The sequence below is a fragment of the Cariama cristata genome, unplaced genomic scaffold (genome assembly GCF_000690535.1).
Source record: "Cariama cristata isolate BGI_N322 unplaced genomic scaffold, ASM69053v1 scaffold8862, whole genome shotgun sequence".
In the NCBI taxonomy this organism is placed as follows: domain Eukaryota; kingdom Metazoa; phylum Chordata; class Aves; order Cariamiformes; family Cariamidae; genus Cariama; species Cariama cristata.
The window spans coordinates 10,930-25,468 of NW_009605469.1; the positions used below are offsets into that span (position 1 = coordinate 10,930).

At 40.6% G+C, this 14,539-nt stretch overlaps 1 protein-coding gene across 1 annotated transcript in view; it reads right to left on the bottom strand.

The window, feature by feature from the left end:
- TTC17 (tetratricopeptide repeat domain 17) overlaps positions 1-14,539 on the bottom strand; it is a 46,965-nt gene that overhangs the window by 1,956 nt on the left and 30,470 nt on the right. The window contains 8 exon segments of the mRNA XM_009695962.1: positions 1,427-1,570; positions 3,853-3,972; positions 5,636-5,719; positions 6,205-6,364; positions 6,703-6,823; positions 9,304-9,469; positions 10,032-10,282; positions 10,944-11,114. Coding sequence (XP_009694264.1) covers positions 1,427-1,570; positions 3,853-3,972; positions 5,636-5,719; positions 6,205-6,364; positions 6,703-6,823; positions 9,304-9,469; positions 10,032-10,282; positions 10,944-11,114 — 1,217 coding nt within the window.

The window sequence follows — 14,539 nt, forward strand, 5'->3', positions numbered from 1 at the left end:
GAATTAAGTAGAAAAATTCCAAATTAGTTTGTGGGAGCACTGTCAAACAGCAATGAAAACAAGAATCAGATTTTTCCATTTTTAGATGTAATCATTTACATTTGCTGTGATCTGATATTATTTTGATGTTCCTTTAGATTCCAACATCAATAATTTCTAAAGCATCCATGCAAAGTTCTGCAAATACAGGAATGTTGGCCTCTATAATGCTATACTATTAATTAGCCCAACATCTTCTACAACCTGTTGGTCAGAGTAAGCTCTCAAATACAGCAAGCTAAATATGATGTAAATAAATTAACTGGTCTTTATATTAGTATAATTTGATCCAGAAGATAAAATTTTGTCCTGCTGCTACCGTGATTTCTTATACTGAATATGGGGCTTCATTGCGAAATCTCTCAGATCCAGGGAGAATGAAGTTATCCTTAGGCACCGTGCTAACTTTAAAAAGACACTGGCAACTTAAGCAGCAAACTTCTACTTTGTTTCTTTCAAACAACTGTCAGAAGTAACACCTCAATAGAACAAAGTCCTGCCTTTCTTCAGTTTGTTTCCATTCTGTGTTTGACAGCACTGTGCATTTCAACTCTTCTCAACCCCGATAGCCATAGTACGTGATTACCTGCTCAACTTGCCCTGTTATCTCCATCATCCCCTCAACCACAGGAACAAAACATTAAGGACAAATCTATGACAAGTGATGAAAAATGGCAGGGGTACACAGTAACATGTGTAATTGAAAATACTTTTGACAGACATATATCTCAACTATGTCTCAGTTTAACGGTGCCTCTTTTACCCTTCAAATATACTGGCCCTGTTAAAGATAAGGATGAAACACACAAGAACCAATTCAGCATTAATAAGAAAAAAGGAATGAACATTTTGTGTTCAGAGCAAGCACTGAAAGCTAAATTGCAGATCAGAATACACAGACAGTATGAAGAAATTTGAGTTCAATCTGTAAATTATTTTGGGTGTTGATAATCCAGACATTGAAATTAAACTTCCCTTGTGTTTGTTCACCACAACTGTGAACTGGGTTTTATTTATTATGCTAAGTTCAGCTCTTCAGGATAGTGACCAAATTTATCATTAATTTTCCAGTATTATAAAAGTATCCTGTGTTTAGACGGGCAGCCAACCCAAATTATCAATTGTTTGCTACTGTCTTAACAAAGCTTTGCAGACAGCATTCTGAAGCTAGCTTATAAAAATGTTGGCCTCCAAGTACCAAATGAGTAATAAGAGTAAAATGAGTAATAAGAGTTTTGGCATTCAACAAACATTCATTCTTGTTGATCCTACCTCAATTTCTTGAATGCTGCTCCTTCAAAATTATTTGTGAGAATATGATTTTTATATACATATATACGTACACTGTACCAAAAAGACGGACACAACTGGGTGACAGCACGCTCACCATTGCTACGTAGACATTTGCCAGTGTGAAATGATTAACCACAAAGTGCGGTGCTATTTCCACTGCCATGGTAGCCACAATGATGGCATCGTTCCAGAGTTTTGCGTTGTGGAAGATGTTTGCTAGGCTTATTAGCGGTACATCCTGGAAGAGAAGAGCAAGTGATAAACGGCGAGGTTCTTTCCATTGAAACTGTCTCAGGATCAGCAAGACAAATTTCTAGAAGATTCCACTGCCTGGCCGCTCTCACTTGGTTACTACCCACTTCACTGTCTGGTGACGTTGAAAGGGATGAGCCAGACCCATTTTACTACAAAAGGGCATTTGCACCCATTATAATCAAAAAACCCCTCACATACACACATCCGCTCACAATAGTGACAAACCTTACCGTTGCGTAGACAAACAACTCAAAAATTAACTTGCTTAAGCATCCTAGTATGCACATTTATTTTTTAGATGCTCTTACACCAGTTTTCTCCCCAAAGATGAGATGCATTCTCAGAGACAAGAGAAGCTGTTTTGTTTGACCACCTTCCTTCAGCTCTTGCCTAAAAGGGGAAGGAATATGAACAAAAGGGGACAGCAGGGAAGCGAAAAAAGAGTCTAACCATTAGCGCAACCAATGGACTGTTTTTTTATCCTGCCTCTGCCACAGAATCCCTACATGATGCTGGGTAACAGCTATAAATAACATTTTCTCAGCTAGGCACTGCTGGTATGTTTTTTATTTCCTGGATTTCCAGACTGTGACCTTGTCTGACTGACAAAACTGTTGAGTCCTGACAGCCATAACAGACTCTCTGGAAGCTGGGCTTCACACCTTCAAAAGACAAAATACTGCTTCGTAGCAAGACTTCGGTGCCCTCAAACAGGACAATAAAAAATTTTGGATGTGTATGATCCCTGCCTCCTCGACTTCCACAAGGCAAGGAGTAGCTTTGGTGGGTAAGTCCGTCATGTTTGCAGAGCAGATATTACGGAAGTCGGAATCACGAAAGAAACCCACAGGAAAATTAATTACCTTTTATTTACATGAGAAAAGGCAAGAGAAAGTAGCCAGGGTGCATAAAACCAAAGAGGAGGATAAAACAAAATATCAATAGCTGTTAATTCAGTGCTAACTCTCACTGAGTTCAAGTTGCAGCTGCATCTTTAGAAACAAGACCCAGTTTTCTCTGGAGGCAGCTTCAGTATGGAGAACAAAAACAAGGCACAAATTCGGAGACTCAGCCAGTCCCAAGTAACATAATATCGCGTTTCTAGAAAACAGCACTTCTACACCATAATCTTGCCAAATTGCAATTTCCAATCCATACTCTGACCCTTATAAGTCACACAGTTAAGCGCTCCATTTCTGAGGAACCATTCCCAGTTACACAGAAAGACAGGAAAATAAGCAAGAACTTGTGTTAGATCTTGGGTTCCAACCTTGTTTTAAAAGGATAAGTGCAAAGAGACAGAATTATAGGAGACATAGATACATAGGATGTGCAGTGGGGACGTGCATTTCTTAGTTGAGGCATTTCTACTCTTAATGGCTAACTCCTCCCACTAATATCCCAAGAGTGTAAATTACTTTGTCTCCCGATTTTCAGAGAAGGATTTAAGACCAAGATTCAAAAAGGAGTCCACATTTTGCAATGCTGCACAATGTGTTGCTCAGGTCCCAAAGTGAAATCTGCAACGTTGAGTGAGGAGCCTATATTGCATTTATCAGTTTGCAAGGGGGAGCTTGGTGTATAAGAATAGACATTATAATGCTCAGCATACTACGTGGCAAGGTGAAGGGTACAAAGCACTTTTGTCAACTGAAACACTACACAGAAGATTATGTCCAAAGTACTGCCTTTTCTTGGAGTGAAGCACAGAACTGCTGCACAAGGTCAGGCACTAGTGTCCAGCTCTGATTCACAGCCCAAACACTTAGATTTAAGCGTTTAAGTTATTCCTTTAGATATCACCTCCTCCTCTCTTTAAAAGCACAACCAGAAGATACACTCCCCTCTTCAAAAGCATAACCAGAAAATATACAGAAAAACCCCACCTCTCAGGTCAGAAGACTTGTCCAGACAAAGGCTGGTGAAGATCCAAAGTCCTATATAACAGGGGGGAAGTTCAAGGCTGCATTGCCCAGAGAGGCGTCAGACCCACTGAACTGCAGGAAATTCCACTGAACCTCTTTTGCAGTTGTCTCTTTTTAAATTATCATTTTTAATAACAATAATTTTTAACAATTTTTAAAAAAGAGACAGTCCAAACTAAGCAGGTGGTGAAAGTTTATAGAGGTTTCACCACAACTAGCTCGTATCTAATACATTACAGACACTCGGTACACAGTGTTGGCCTTAACAACAGTCTGCGAAAGCTTTATTGCAACACGCAAAACCTCATTTCATCTGAGTAGTGGGCACACGTGTACACACCTTCATGTGATGGGGTGCATAGTGCAATGCTTGCCGTAAGCAATCAATTGCCTTCTTTCCTTGGCCTTTCACCCTCCAGTAAAGAGCTGCCATGCTAGAGAGGACCCATGAAGTCTGATTCTGGCAAAAGAAGAAAAGAAAAACCAGTCACGTAAACTCCTGTAGTGAACAGTCTTCCTGTCGTTCACTCTTCCAATTTCTTTGACATATTGAGGTAGAGGGCGTTACACGTGAAAAATCACACTGAACTATTTCAAAGCAGCAAAAAGTTTCTTATCTAACAACATATATGCAATAGCCAGGTAAATGAGATTGCCAAACGAAATACAAATTCCAAATGCAACATCATTTTCTTCGGAAAGGAATAGCAGTTAAATAGCTTTAGACAGCACGAACAGTTCCAGCAGCCACAACAGATTCTAGCCAGCTGCCTGATGCTGAGCATCTAGGTGTGTATACACATTACCCAACATAAAGCAAAAAAAATTTATTAAGTTAGCTGACTGGACTTGTAGACTCTCTGCAGTCACTGGAAAGAGAAAGGATGCTCTGGGATGCAGCTCAGCTTGGCCGATTTAAGTTTGCTGCCTGTAGCTGGCTGACTCCCATGTCACGTGTTAGCAAGGAAAATACTATGTGCTCGAATTCTGTGGACTCAGATACAGTAAATGAATGTTTATGCTCACATATGCAATTAGATAAGTAGCCATCTTGATTTGTTTGATTAGCTCTTGTGAATACTGAATGAGGCTGGTAGACAGAAGAACTGCATTTTACTTCCAACAGAGCTAGCCTTCCTGAGAATTCGGTTTCTGGTCTCGGCACTACATTTTCAGCTTATTTGGATAAAGATTCCTGTTTGCAGGGGGAACTGTGGCATTTCAGAGAAAAAGTTAGTATATATCTAAAGCGAAAAGAAGCTAAGTCTTGTAACACGAGCCTAAGAGTAACATCTTTAACTTTGCGGGAATTACAAAGCTCTATTGGTTTTAGTTTCAAAGCACAAAATGTTCCTCAGGTGGCTTTCGGTAGAATAGCCTGGGGGCACCAAACTGTTTTGGCTGAGCCCTCTTTTCTGTAGTAGTTTGGGATATTGTCCCCACTAGCTGTAAACATATAACAACAATCCCTGCGTCCTTATCTACCTTGTAGATCCTGGGAAAATTATGTCCCTAATCATCTCCTCCTAAGGCCCTCAGCTGAGGTCCTTAGTAGCCTTAATCTAGCCAGGAAGCTTGGCTTTCTCTTGGGACACCAGGAAGCAGAGCCTTGCACATGGTGCTGTACCTCCGGTTGAATGCAAAGAACCCTCTGCCCAGCGCTGCGTACGGCAAAGGGAAGTGGGCAGAGAAGAGAAGCCCCTGCCTGTCAGTTCTCCAACCGCTGCGTGCCAGGAGCGTGACTGGAGCGTTGAGCCACTTTCTGTAAGCTCCAAGTCAATGTAGCACAAAAAGAAAGAGGAGGGCTGAGAACTGTTGAAATAGTTTAATATACATCAACAACGAGCAACACTGCTCACTACAGCGCCGGAAATATTGGGAAATTTGATGAGCTTAAGTTGTAGTAGAGAGATATGCAAGACACTTGACAGCATAAGCGCAGGATATAACTCAACAAAATACTTGTGAGGGCATTACAGATGCTGAATAGACACAAATCCCTAGTCCAAGTACTAATACGTTCCTTGACTGGGATTTCAGACAAACGGTTCGAGACTGGATTGTCCACTATGTCAGTCACGAGCAGTAAGCCCAGACTTCTCATTTTTCTCATTTACACATACCTTTTCCAAAGCTTTGGCTATTCGAGTACCAACTTGTTCTAATGACTGTGGGGAGTACTGGTCTTTGCCAAGATTCTGTAGCACCTGCGGAAGAGGAAGAACAAGTGCTGAGATGCTGGAACCTGGTAAGAGATGTCCCTCACTTGCTGGTTGCTTTTTTCCCCAGCCTTTTACAAACGCTGTAACCTCTTCCAACCTAAACATCACTGTCTGTCTTGAGTTAATACTATCTGTATCATCACACAGTGTTGTAACTCCATGGCACTCAATACTAAGAATGCTAGAAGTTTTATGTATGCTCAGCTGGACTTTTCGTTCACTAATTCGTCCATCAAGAGCTATAAATACAAAGTCACCAACGGTGCTTTAGGATTTCCCTCAGGTCAGATCGTAGATGGCTGGGAAAACATTCTGGTAAAACACAGCTTTCAGCTTGCATTGTTCTTACGGTTTTATCCAAACGTTCCCTCACTGAAGGTCATTTCTGGAGACAGAGCAATGAGCTAAATGCACCTTGAATCTGCCATGGCATGGCCGTTTTTGTGTGATAGCCTTCAACTCTGGCATACCTCTTTCAGTTGACTTTCTCCAGTGTAATGCAAGCTGGCCCGATTAGAGACGCCTTGCAGGTGGTCCAAAGTATGCATACTGGCTGGTAGGTTTGGGTTACAAAGGGGCTCCATGGCTGGTTCTTGCAGCTGTGTGGCAAAATCAATGTGTTCTGTAATGCTACAAAAGTCACAAAACAAGCTGAATCAGTCAGGAGAAGCAAACAGAAAGAGTCATTACAGTGTTCTCTAGTGAGTCTAAACTGCCCAGAACCCGACAGAATCTCATTTCAGTAGCTCAAGAACTGAGAGAAACTGGATCTTCTGTCTGCCCTTATATTTTTCCTTGCAAGTCTACTGATGAAATACCACATAATATTTTCAAACCGCTTCGAAATTCTGCCAGTTCTTTCTTACTTTAAAGAATACTAAAATCTTCAGTTTACGCACACTGAAGGCCATGTAACTGTCTGGCTTTGTGTGAGTAACTTATTTAGCATTCATATACAAGATACTTACTCAATGTTTTTAGCAGAAACAGCGAGCCATGTGCTGGCTACAGTTGTAAGCTCTACCCTACGGAGTTTCAGGCATTCATCAGGACTTGGCCAGCCAAGGCTGCGATAGTCACGCCTTTTTCCTTGAGAAAGGAGAAAAAGAGAAAAGAAAAATAAAAGAAAAAAGAAGAAAATGTCTGGAAGCAGAAAGACATTTACTTCAGTACAATGATTTACAAAATACTTCATACCAGTGGATACATTCCCTATGTTACAAAAGTCGTGGTCCTGGAGCCGGATTTCGAGAACATTCCTGAACCTAAATGGACTGTAATAGAACTTGTGGGATCCAAAGACAGAACAGGATCCTAAGACAGATTAGGAGGTGGAGTTTTAAAGCCTGTTTCACTACACTTTTTCAATAGCTGCAGATTAAGATCAATCGCCCTCTTGTTTATAGGCAATGTCTCTATTTGAATGTCCTTAAAGAAAGTTTGTGAGTCATCATTTATGTTCTGCAGCTACAGTAAAAACTAATAAAAGTTGATTGCTCCATCTTCTGACAATCCCAGGTGAAAAATACTGCTGTTTCTTTTCAAGAATATTGTTTAAGATAGACAGTGGCTTTTACTGCATTCTTACACTCGAGATAGCAACATTTCTGAAACTACTAAGTAATTACACTTCAGCCCTCCCATTTTGCAGAGAAGTTAACCGAGGCAGGGAAAGGTTAAATAACTTGTTTCATGTTAACAAATAGATCACGGGGAGAAACAAGAACCTGATCTTCACATTTAAACCAAAGCCTACTGAAATCTTTCCCTTACATTTGGTGGATACTTGATAAAGTCCTAGGAATCCAGCTTGCGTTAACTGTTAGGAAACATTTTCCTCTCATATCAGAAATATCCAAACCGTTTGGAACATAAGAAAAATTCATCGTAACTGTAAATTTGCACAGTGGGAAGCCAAGTTTAACAACATGCTGGTCTATCGCACCAGCTACGCAGAGAGTATTTCAGTATTTATTTCTCGTTACTTGAAATTTTGCAAATCCTATTTCCCACCCACGGTATAGTAAATGGCTTCACCATAATTTTGCAAAATAACGATGATGTCTGTAATACAATGTCTTTTGAAAAGTATTCCCATTAAAGGCAAATTAACTTCGAGAAACACTAGGAAACTTTGGAGGGGAATGATCAGTTCTCATCACCACCACCGTGAACTATCTGATTGTGAGGAGTTCTCTGCAAGAACGGCAAAAAATAGCGAGAGGTATGGCAATGCTACACAGAGACAGTTCAGTAGTCCGAGAGGCAGTCAAACACAAGACAGCTACCGTCATTTTTCTGTTCTACCAGGAACTCCCCAGGTGACCTCCAATATGTTACTTAAACTTGTGATGATTTAGCTCTTGCACAGAGGATGTCAGCAGACCCTGCCTCACAGGAGCATTACAAGTTAAATACTTTACAATCGAGGGATGCTATGTAATAAAGCCACAAAAGCAGCTCAGAAGGAGAGAAGATACATCAAGGAAAGGACAGGCGTGTGCTCACAAATGCCAGTCTGTTTTCATGTAATCCCTTCCCCTTATTTAACTATTTAATTCAATAACTTGTATTTGTCATTTGCTAAAAAAGAAGCTTGTTAAAGATTTAATGTAAAAGCCTTCAGAATGTGAAATCGCTTTCCAGGTCATCACATCATCAAGGACTAAAAATGTATCGGAGAACACATCTTTGCTTACACATGAGCCCTACGACACTAAGATTTTTGCTCCACTGAAATCAAGGCAAGACAAAAAGTATGGGGGCCAAATACTTTGGTTCTCTTCTTTGGCATCATTAGGTTCCAGCAGCTCTGAATTTCATCCCAAGCAATCACGTGCTGATGACTTCTGTCCACCCGAATGCATCAGTCCAACTAGCTTGCACCGTATTAACAGACGATTCTCCAATTCCTGTTACCCAACTAGCAAAAACTCCACCTCTCTCTCCAAACCTCCTTATCTATGTTGGTGCAAAACTCTGCTCTTCTTTAGCTCCCATCTTCTGGAAGACAGTCTCTAAGTTTTCTCTTATAGTATCAGCAGAACAGTTACAGTAGAACACTTAAATGTTTAAATTTTATTTTATTTTTATTAGAGCAAGCTTTCTGCTTTTAAGTTGTGTGTCTTATGTTTATTCAGTAATCAATTCAAGTTTTCATCCCGCATTTGTCCCCAAACAGGTGTGTCTCATCTGATAAACTAACTTCTCTGCCCATTCAATTTTAAAGAAAAAGATCATTAAACCCCTTTCTCTCTTTTACTGTTTCTACTCACAATAGCTACCTCTTTCATTCTCCACTCTTGCCACCTCATTCCCAGAAGTTCTGGGAATTAACGAGAAAGTTTTCATTCAGCAGATAAAGTTATGTTGCACTTCATGAAGAAGGTGCAGATGGAAGAGATTTCTGATTTTTTCACGTACTCATCTAGAAGGCCTATTTCACTACACAGTCTTCATGATGCGTATTTACCATAATAAACCAGTGTAATACAAAAGCTGCAAAGGAAATAAACCATAGTAATACAAAAGCTGCGAACGACTTGCTTTCTCTAGAAGCAGCAGGTTACCTATTGGTCCAGGAGAAGGTATCTTTGGTCCACTGATCTCCAGGGCAGTTTGGTAAAAGTTTTCGTTTTCTCCATTAGTCCCTTCTTCCCCGTTTCTCCCAACTGGCTCCTGGAGATCCAAGCTTTCAGCTTTTGGTTTCTTTAAACGTTTGACCTGAAAAGTGATCTACCAAAAGAACAGTATTAGCAAGGTCAACAGTCAGAAACACCATGAATGTTACCAGCTCTAATACACTCTTTGTTTTAGCCCAAAGATTCAATTTCAAAGGTGTTAACAAAGTATGCAACTTCAACTCTCCAACATAGGAGAAAACCAGTTGAACTGCTGGAGAACTGAAAGGCATTTTTCATTATATATTTCGTTTGTAACATGATGACAACAGATATTTCATTGTTTTCACGATAACCGGAGTTTTTGGTTAGAAACAGTTCTCCTTTGTAACTGTGAGCAGGAAGTTTGAAGGCACTCACCATCATTCAACACCTAAGCTCTTGCTGCTGATAATCAGGCCTTACATCAGTTTTAGTGATGCGGAGGCCTTTCCTCTAGAAGATGGATTAAAACTACTTACTCATTTCACACAAGCCATGAACCAGCTCTTTTAGGCCCACAGGGGAAGTTCCTATATATATATATTCCAGTGTTAAACCCCATGAGCTGTCCTCATCTTTCCCTCCTCCACAATAGTAAGTTGGTACAAGACTTAAGTAAACTCCTCCGAACTTACCCATTCGGCTTCATCATCATCACCACAGTCCCCAAAACAGGAGCTAGCCAGTCCATCCTGAGATCCCTTCTTTAGGACCCGGATTCCCTGCAAGTCCATCCGACGACCTTTTACCTCCAGTGCCCCTTCAAAAGCTTCCTGAGGCCAGGAGTTTTCAAACTCATCCACCAAAGCCAGCATCTCTTCAGACATCTGATCGTCTTCTAAACCCTCCATTCCTTCTGAACCGTTGCTTTCTGCAGTGACTGTGTCTAAGAGGGAATACCATAAAAACTTCAAAAATTCTTTTCCTGGTGCTTCCACAAATTGTGTAAAAAGGATTTTTTTTTTTGGTGACCTGATTTTTCCACTTGCACAAACCAAATATCACTGACTACTCACTGCAAATGGAGAGGGGGACTGGAAAATGCAGACTTCCCCACTGCAAATAAGCATCAACCGTTGCTTCAAAAAATCAACACCTCTAGACTACTTTCATCCGTTTCCTTTCCAAACCAGAATTCTGCCTGTTTGAGGTGGTGTCTTTTCTCTACATACGTGCATTAAACACTGAATAAAGCTCTCTGTACCTGAACCACAGACACTGTTTTTCTTCCCTTCTGTCTGGCACAGTTGATAAAGAATTCGCTGAGGTGCAACCAACATGTGTTTGTAGACTCTTGCAAAAAACTGTACCCTTTACCTTGAAAAATATCTAAACCTTGATCTCATTTTTGTTTTTATTGAATGCATTTTGATGTTAACCTTGGAGAAGAAGAGTGAACAGACTGAAACCAGGTTTAAGGGTTACCTGTCACTTTACAGATGGGGAGGTGAGTGAAAACATAGCTTCTTGGAGGAAGGAAGACAGTTCTCCTGAAAAATCTAGAAATTGATTCATTTGCCAGCACTGATTTTGTAAGGCTGACTTACTTTCCAGTCTCAAGAAGGAGGGATCCCTCGCTGAACTCTGAGTAAGGACTTCTGGATCTTCTGTACCTCCCTCAGAGTGTCCTTCTGCAACTGCTGCAACTGACTCGTAGTGGTCATCAAAGTATTTCTCCTTGTCATGACTGCCATCAGGATTTTTCTCATGACAGTGGCCTGAAAGAGAGACACTTACTGATACACCACGTAAGACCGCTCCTCCTCGATACAAGCGCAGAAGCTGTACTGTGAAAGCTACAGTCTTCTAGTTTTCCACATACAGATAAAGAGAATAATTCGACCAGGTATCAAAGACTTCATTCAGGGATTAAAAAGCTGATCTGCCTCTTGACAAGGCAGATCGCCTAAAACAGTTATAAGGAAACTATATTATTAGGTATACATCGTGAACTACTAACGAAAGAAAAATCAGTTATCTTTTGAGGCGAGGTCGTAAAGTATGTAGGACATTACTGTGTGCTGGTAGCCACTCCAATGAGCCTTCCCCAGACATATTTTTAGTGAGAATGCATCGTATGTGGGGGTTGTCTGTCATATGAACTTCACTTAGACATCATAACGCTCACTGTGCTTACGTGCAAGAGAAAAAAGGCCAAAGCAGACCGATACGGGATTGTCAGGCTCCAACAATTGTGTGCCAGCAACAGACAGTACGTAGGTAAGGTTAGCTTATTAAATAGACAGACAAAAGCTACGAGTATTAATCCATGCCAAAAGTCAGAAGTTTATTCAGCTGAAAATTTCACATCTATAATTCTGTGGGAATGTGAGCCTGTAACCTGACACCAAATGCAAGGATCTAGGAATAACATTGGAAAAATCCAACTGTAGAGCCAGCAATGAACAGATTAAAAAAAAAAGTGCAAATTTGCAACACTAGCCTTTGAGAATCCTTCAGTGAGACACTGTTAAGCTTTCAGAGAGTGTGAAGGGTACACACCTGCAACTTTGTTGTGATATTTTTGATCTCAAATACACTTTAACTAAAGAGCTCAGATTTTCTAACAATAATTACTTGCCAGTCTTACAGGGTAAGAGATGTTTAGAGATCTGCTCCCCCGGCCGAGCCCCAGAGCCGCACCGGTAGAGGCAGGATTCTCTACATGTGCCAGAGGCCAGGAGCTGCCCCGAACCCAGCCACGGGGCCGAGACACGGACCAGGGCACTTGCCTCTCATCCCACGGGAAGCCTGTCATCACGGAGAAAAACATATTCCGTGTACAAAGCTGCTGCTCTCAAACCCCTCCTTCCTTTATTTCAATCACTTGTGAGTGAAAATAGCATACATACACAAATGAATTAAGAAGCATACAGCGAATCAAAGAAAGTTTAAATTAAATGTGAGATTCTCAGGTATGTTCCCCATTCTACCCTCACGAACGCAAATTGTATCGCTCCATGCATACAGAAAGCATTATTTTTTTCCAACCGGCAGCATAAAATACAAAGAATTTAAACACAGTAGATCAGTGACTCCTTTCTTCTCCATGCCATGATCCCATGTCACAAAAGAATATTTTTAGGTCTCGCTCAAGCGGGATGAGAGGATGGCTGTAACTCTTGTGGAAGGGTAACTTGTTCCACAACTCCTCAGCAAAGGGAAACTATAGTTTTTTGCTGTGTGCCCTCTCCTTCTGCATCTGGGAACACTCAGGTGGCATCTTTGGAGGAGAAACGGATCAGTATTTTCTGGGTGCGGGGTGTGTGTGTCATCAAAATCAAACAAATAAAACTATATTCATAAACCCTCTGTGAAAACTATTTCCTGCCTGACCTTTTCTGCTGTATATAAAAGAAGTCAAACAAAGTTATGAGTAAATATATAAAACAGAAGCAGTTAACTTCATAAACTCTTCTAACATCTGCCATTCAGTTATACTCTACCTTTCCTACTCTATCAGTCATTGACTCTTTCTTCAATCCCCCCTTCAACTCCCCCATGCTGCCAATAAAAAAAATTAATTGGTTTCATTAAAAATAAATAAATCACTCCCATACATGGACATCCTCATGTTTAATTTATGAGAAATGGTGTGCACAGAACCCTAAAGCTGAAACCAGTCCCCCTGCCTGACATCAAACCAGCCTGGTTTTGATGCAAGTCAGGTGCTTCTCAGTACTGTGATGACCACAATTCCCTTTGCTGAAAGTCAACTCATCATTGGTATAATGCAAAAAGCAAAGAGGCTGAAAAAACAGACAACTATTTTAATTTAAATAAAAACACTAAAAAGAGAAAAAAGCTGGAAATAGCAAGTAGAAGGAAAACATACATGACGGCACTTAAAATTCTACTTAAGAACAACTGTTCATATTCATTTATGAGCACTGACAGCTAAAAACAGACTAGATGAGAGTACTGGATTTCTTGGGATCTGAGAGCTGCTATATATAGAAACCTGAGCGGCCCAATTTTTTCAAATTGCTGCTTTCAGTTCTCTGACGTCACCAGAGGAAAAAAAAAAAGTTGGTTCAAAACCCACTGGAAGTTCAAGATCTCCGATGAGCGTACCATGACGCTGTTGGTACTGAGACACCTCAAGTCAGAACTTTACAGCTTGAATCGGCCGGTTGACCGAAGACCATGGGGGAAGAGTACGAGACCAGCAAGGGGACAACATAGCCCCCAACTCCAGGCACATTCCCTGGCTCTAGAACACTAATTGTATCATTGCAATACTTACGGCACCGTAGGCATGTGAAGGACAAAAGGGACTGCTACCTTACAAATGCTCAGCTATTATTTATTAACATTTCACCTATATTCTGGCTGTCTAAATAGGCACGTGTGAAATTTAGGTGTAGAGTCCTGATGCAGTGCCATTGCGGCTACAAAACTCAGAAGTCGAAAACTACTTCATAGTACTTGCTCAATTCAGCTTACTCCATCCTGAAAACCTTCCTAGAGAAGGATCACCTTCTTGCTCATTTATTTTCTGAGAGCAGATGTTGCCGCTTTTCCTATCAATTCTGCAGAGCTAAAAAAACTTGGAGGAAAGTGGATCCGAGTCTGTCCTACCTTGTGTATTATGAGACCTGGTTACTATGTTCCAGGCAGTAAAACAAAGATTCCACAGAGACGACACAAAATAAGCATCTGGGACTTTAAGTGATGGAAATAACACAAATAAACAGTCTGATTGTGCCAGGTTAATGTAGAAATTGGGGGGGAGCCGGGAAAGAATAATTCCTAAATTATAAAGGAAATCCATTGGATAGAAAAAGCAAATACAAACTCTAAACTGAAGCATTGCGACCTTAGAGATTAAAAGCAGAACACAGTATTATATATTAAAAGTCTCTATTTCTCATATTGTTCTAATTTGTGATTTTTTTGGGGGCCAATGTGAATGCACTTGTACAGCATTAGCACAACACACATTTTAAATACAGAAAAGATCTGCTAGATCATCCAATCCTATCTAATATTTACCACCACCTTCATTTTCAGAGCCCCTCACAAACGTCCACCGAAGCTGTGGTACCTACTGCAGTCAGTAGGGCTAAAAAAAACCAAATAAAAAGTCAGACTTAAGTTCTTCTTTAGGAATTGGAGGATTCCAAACTCTTAAATTGAAAGC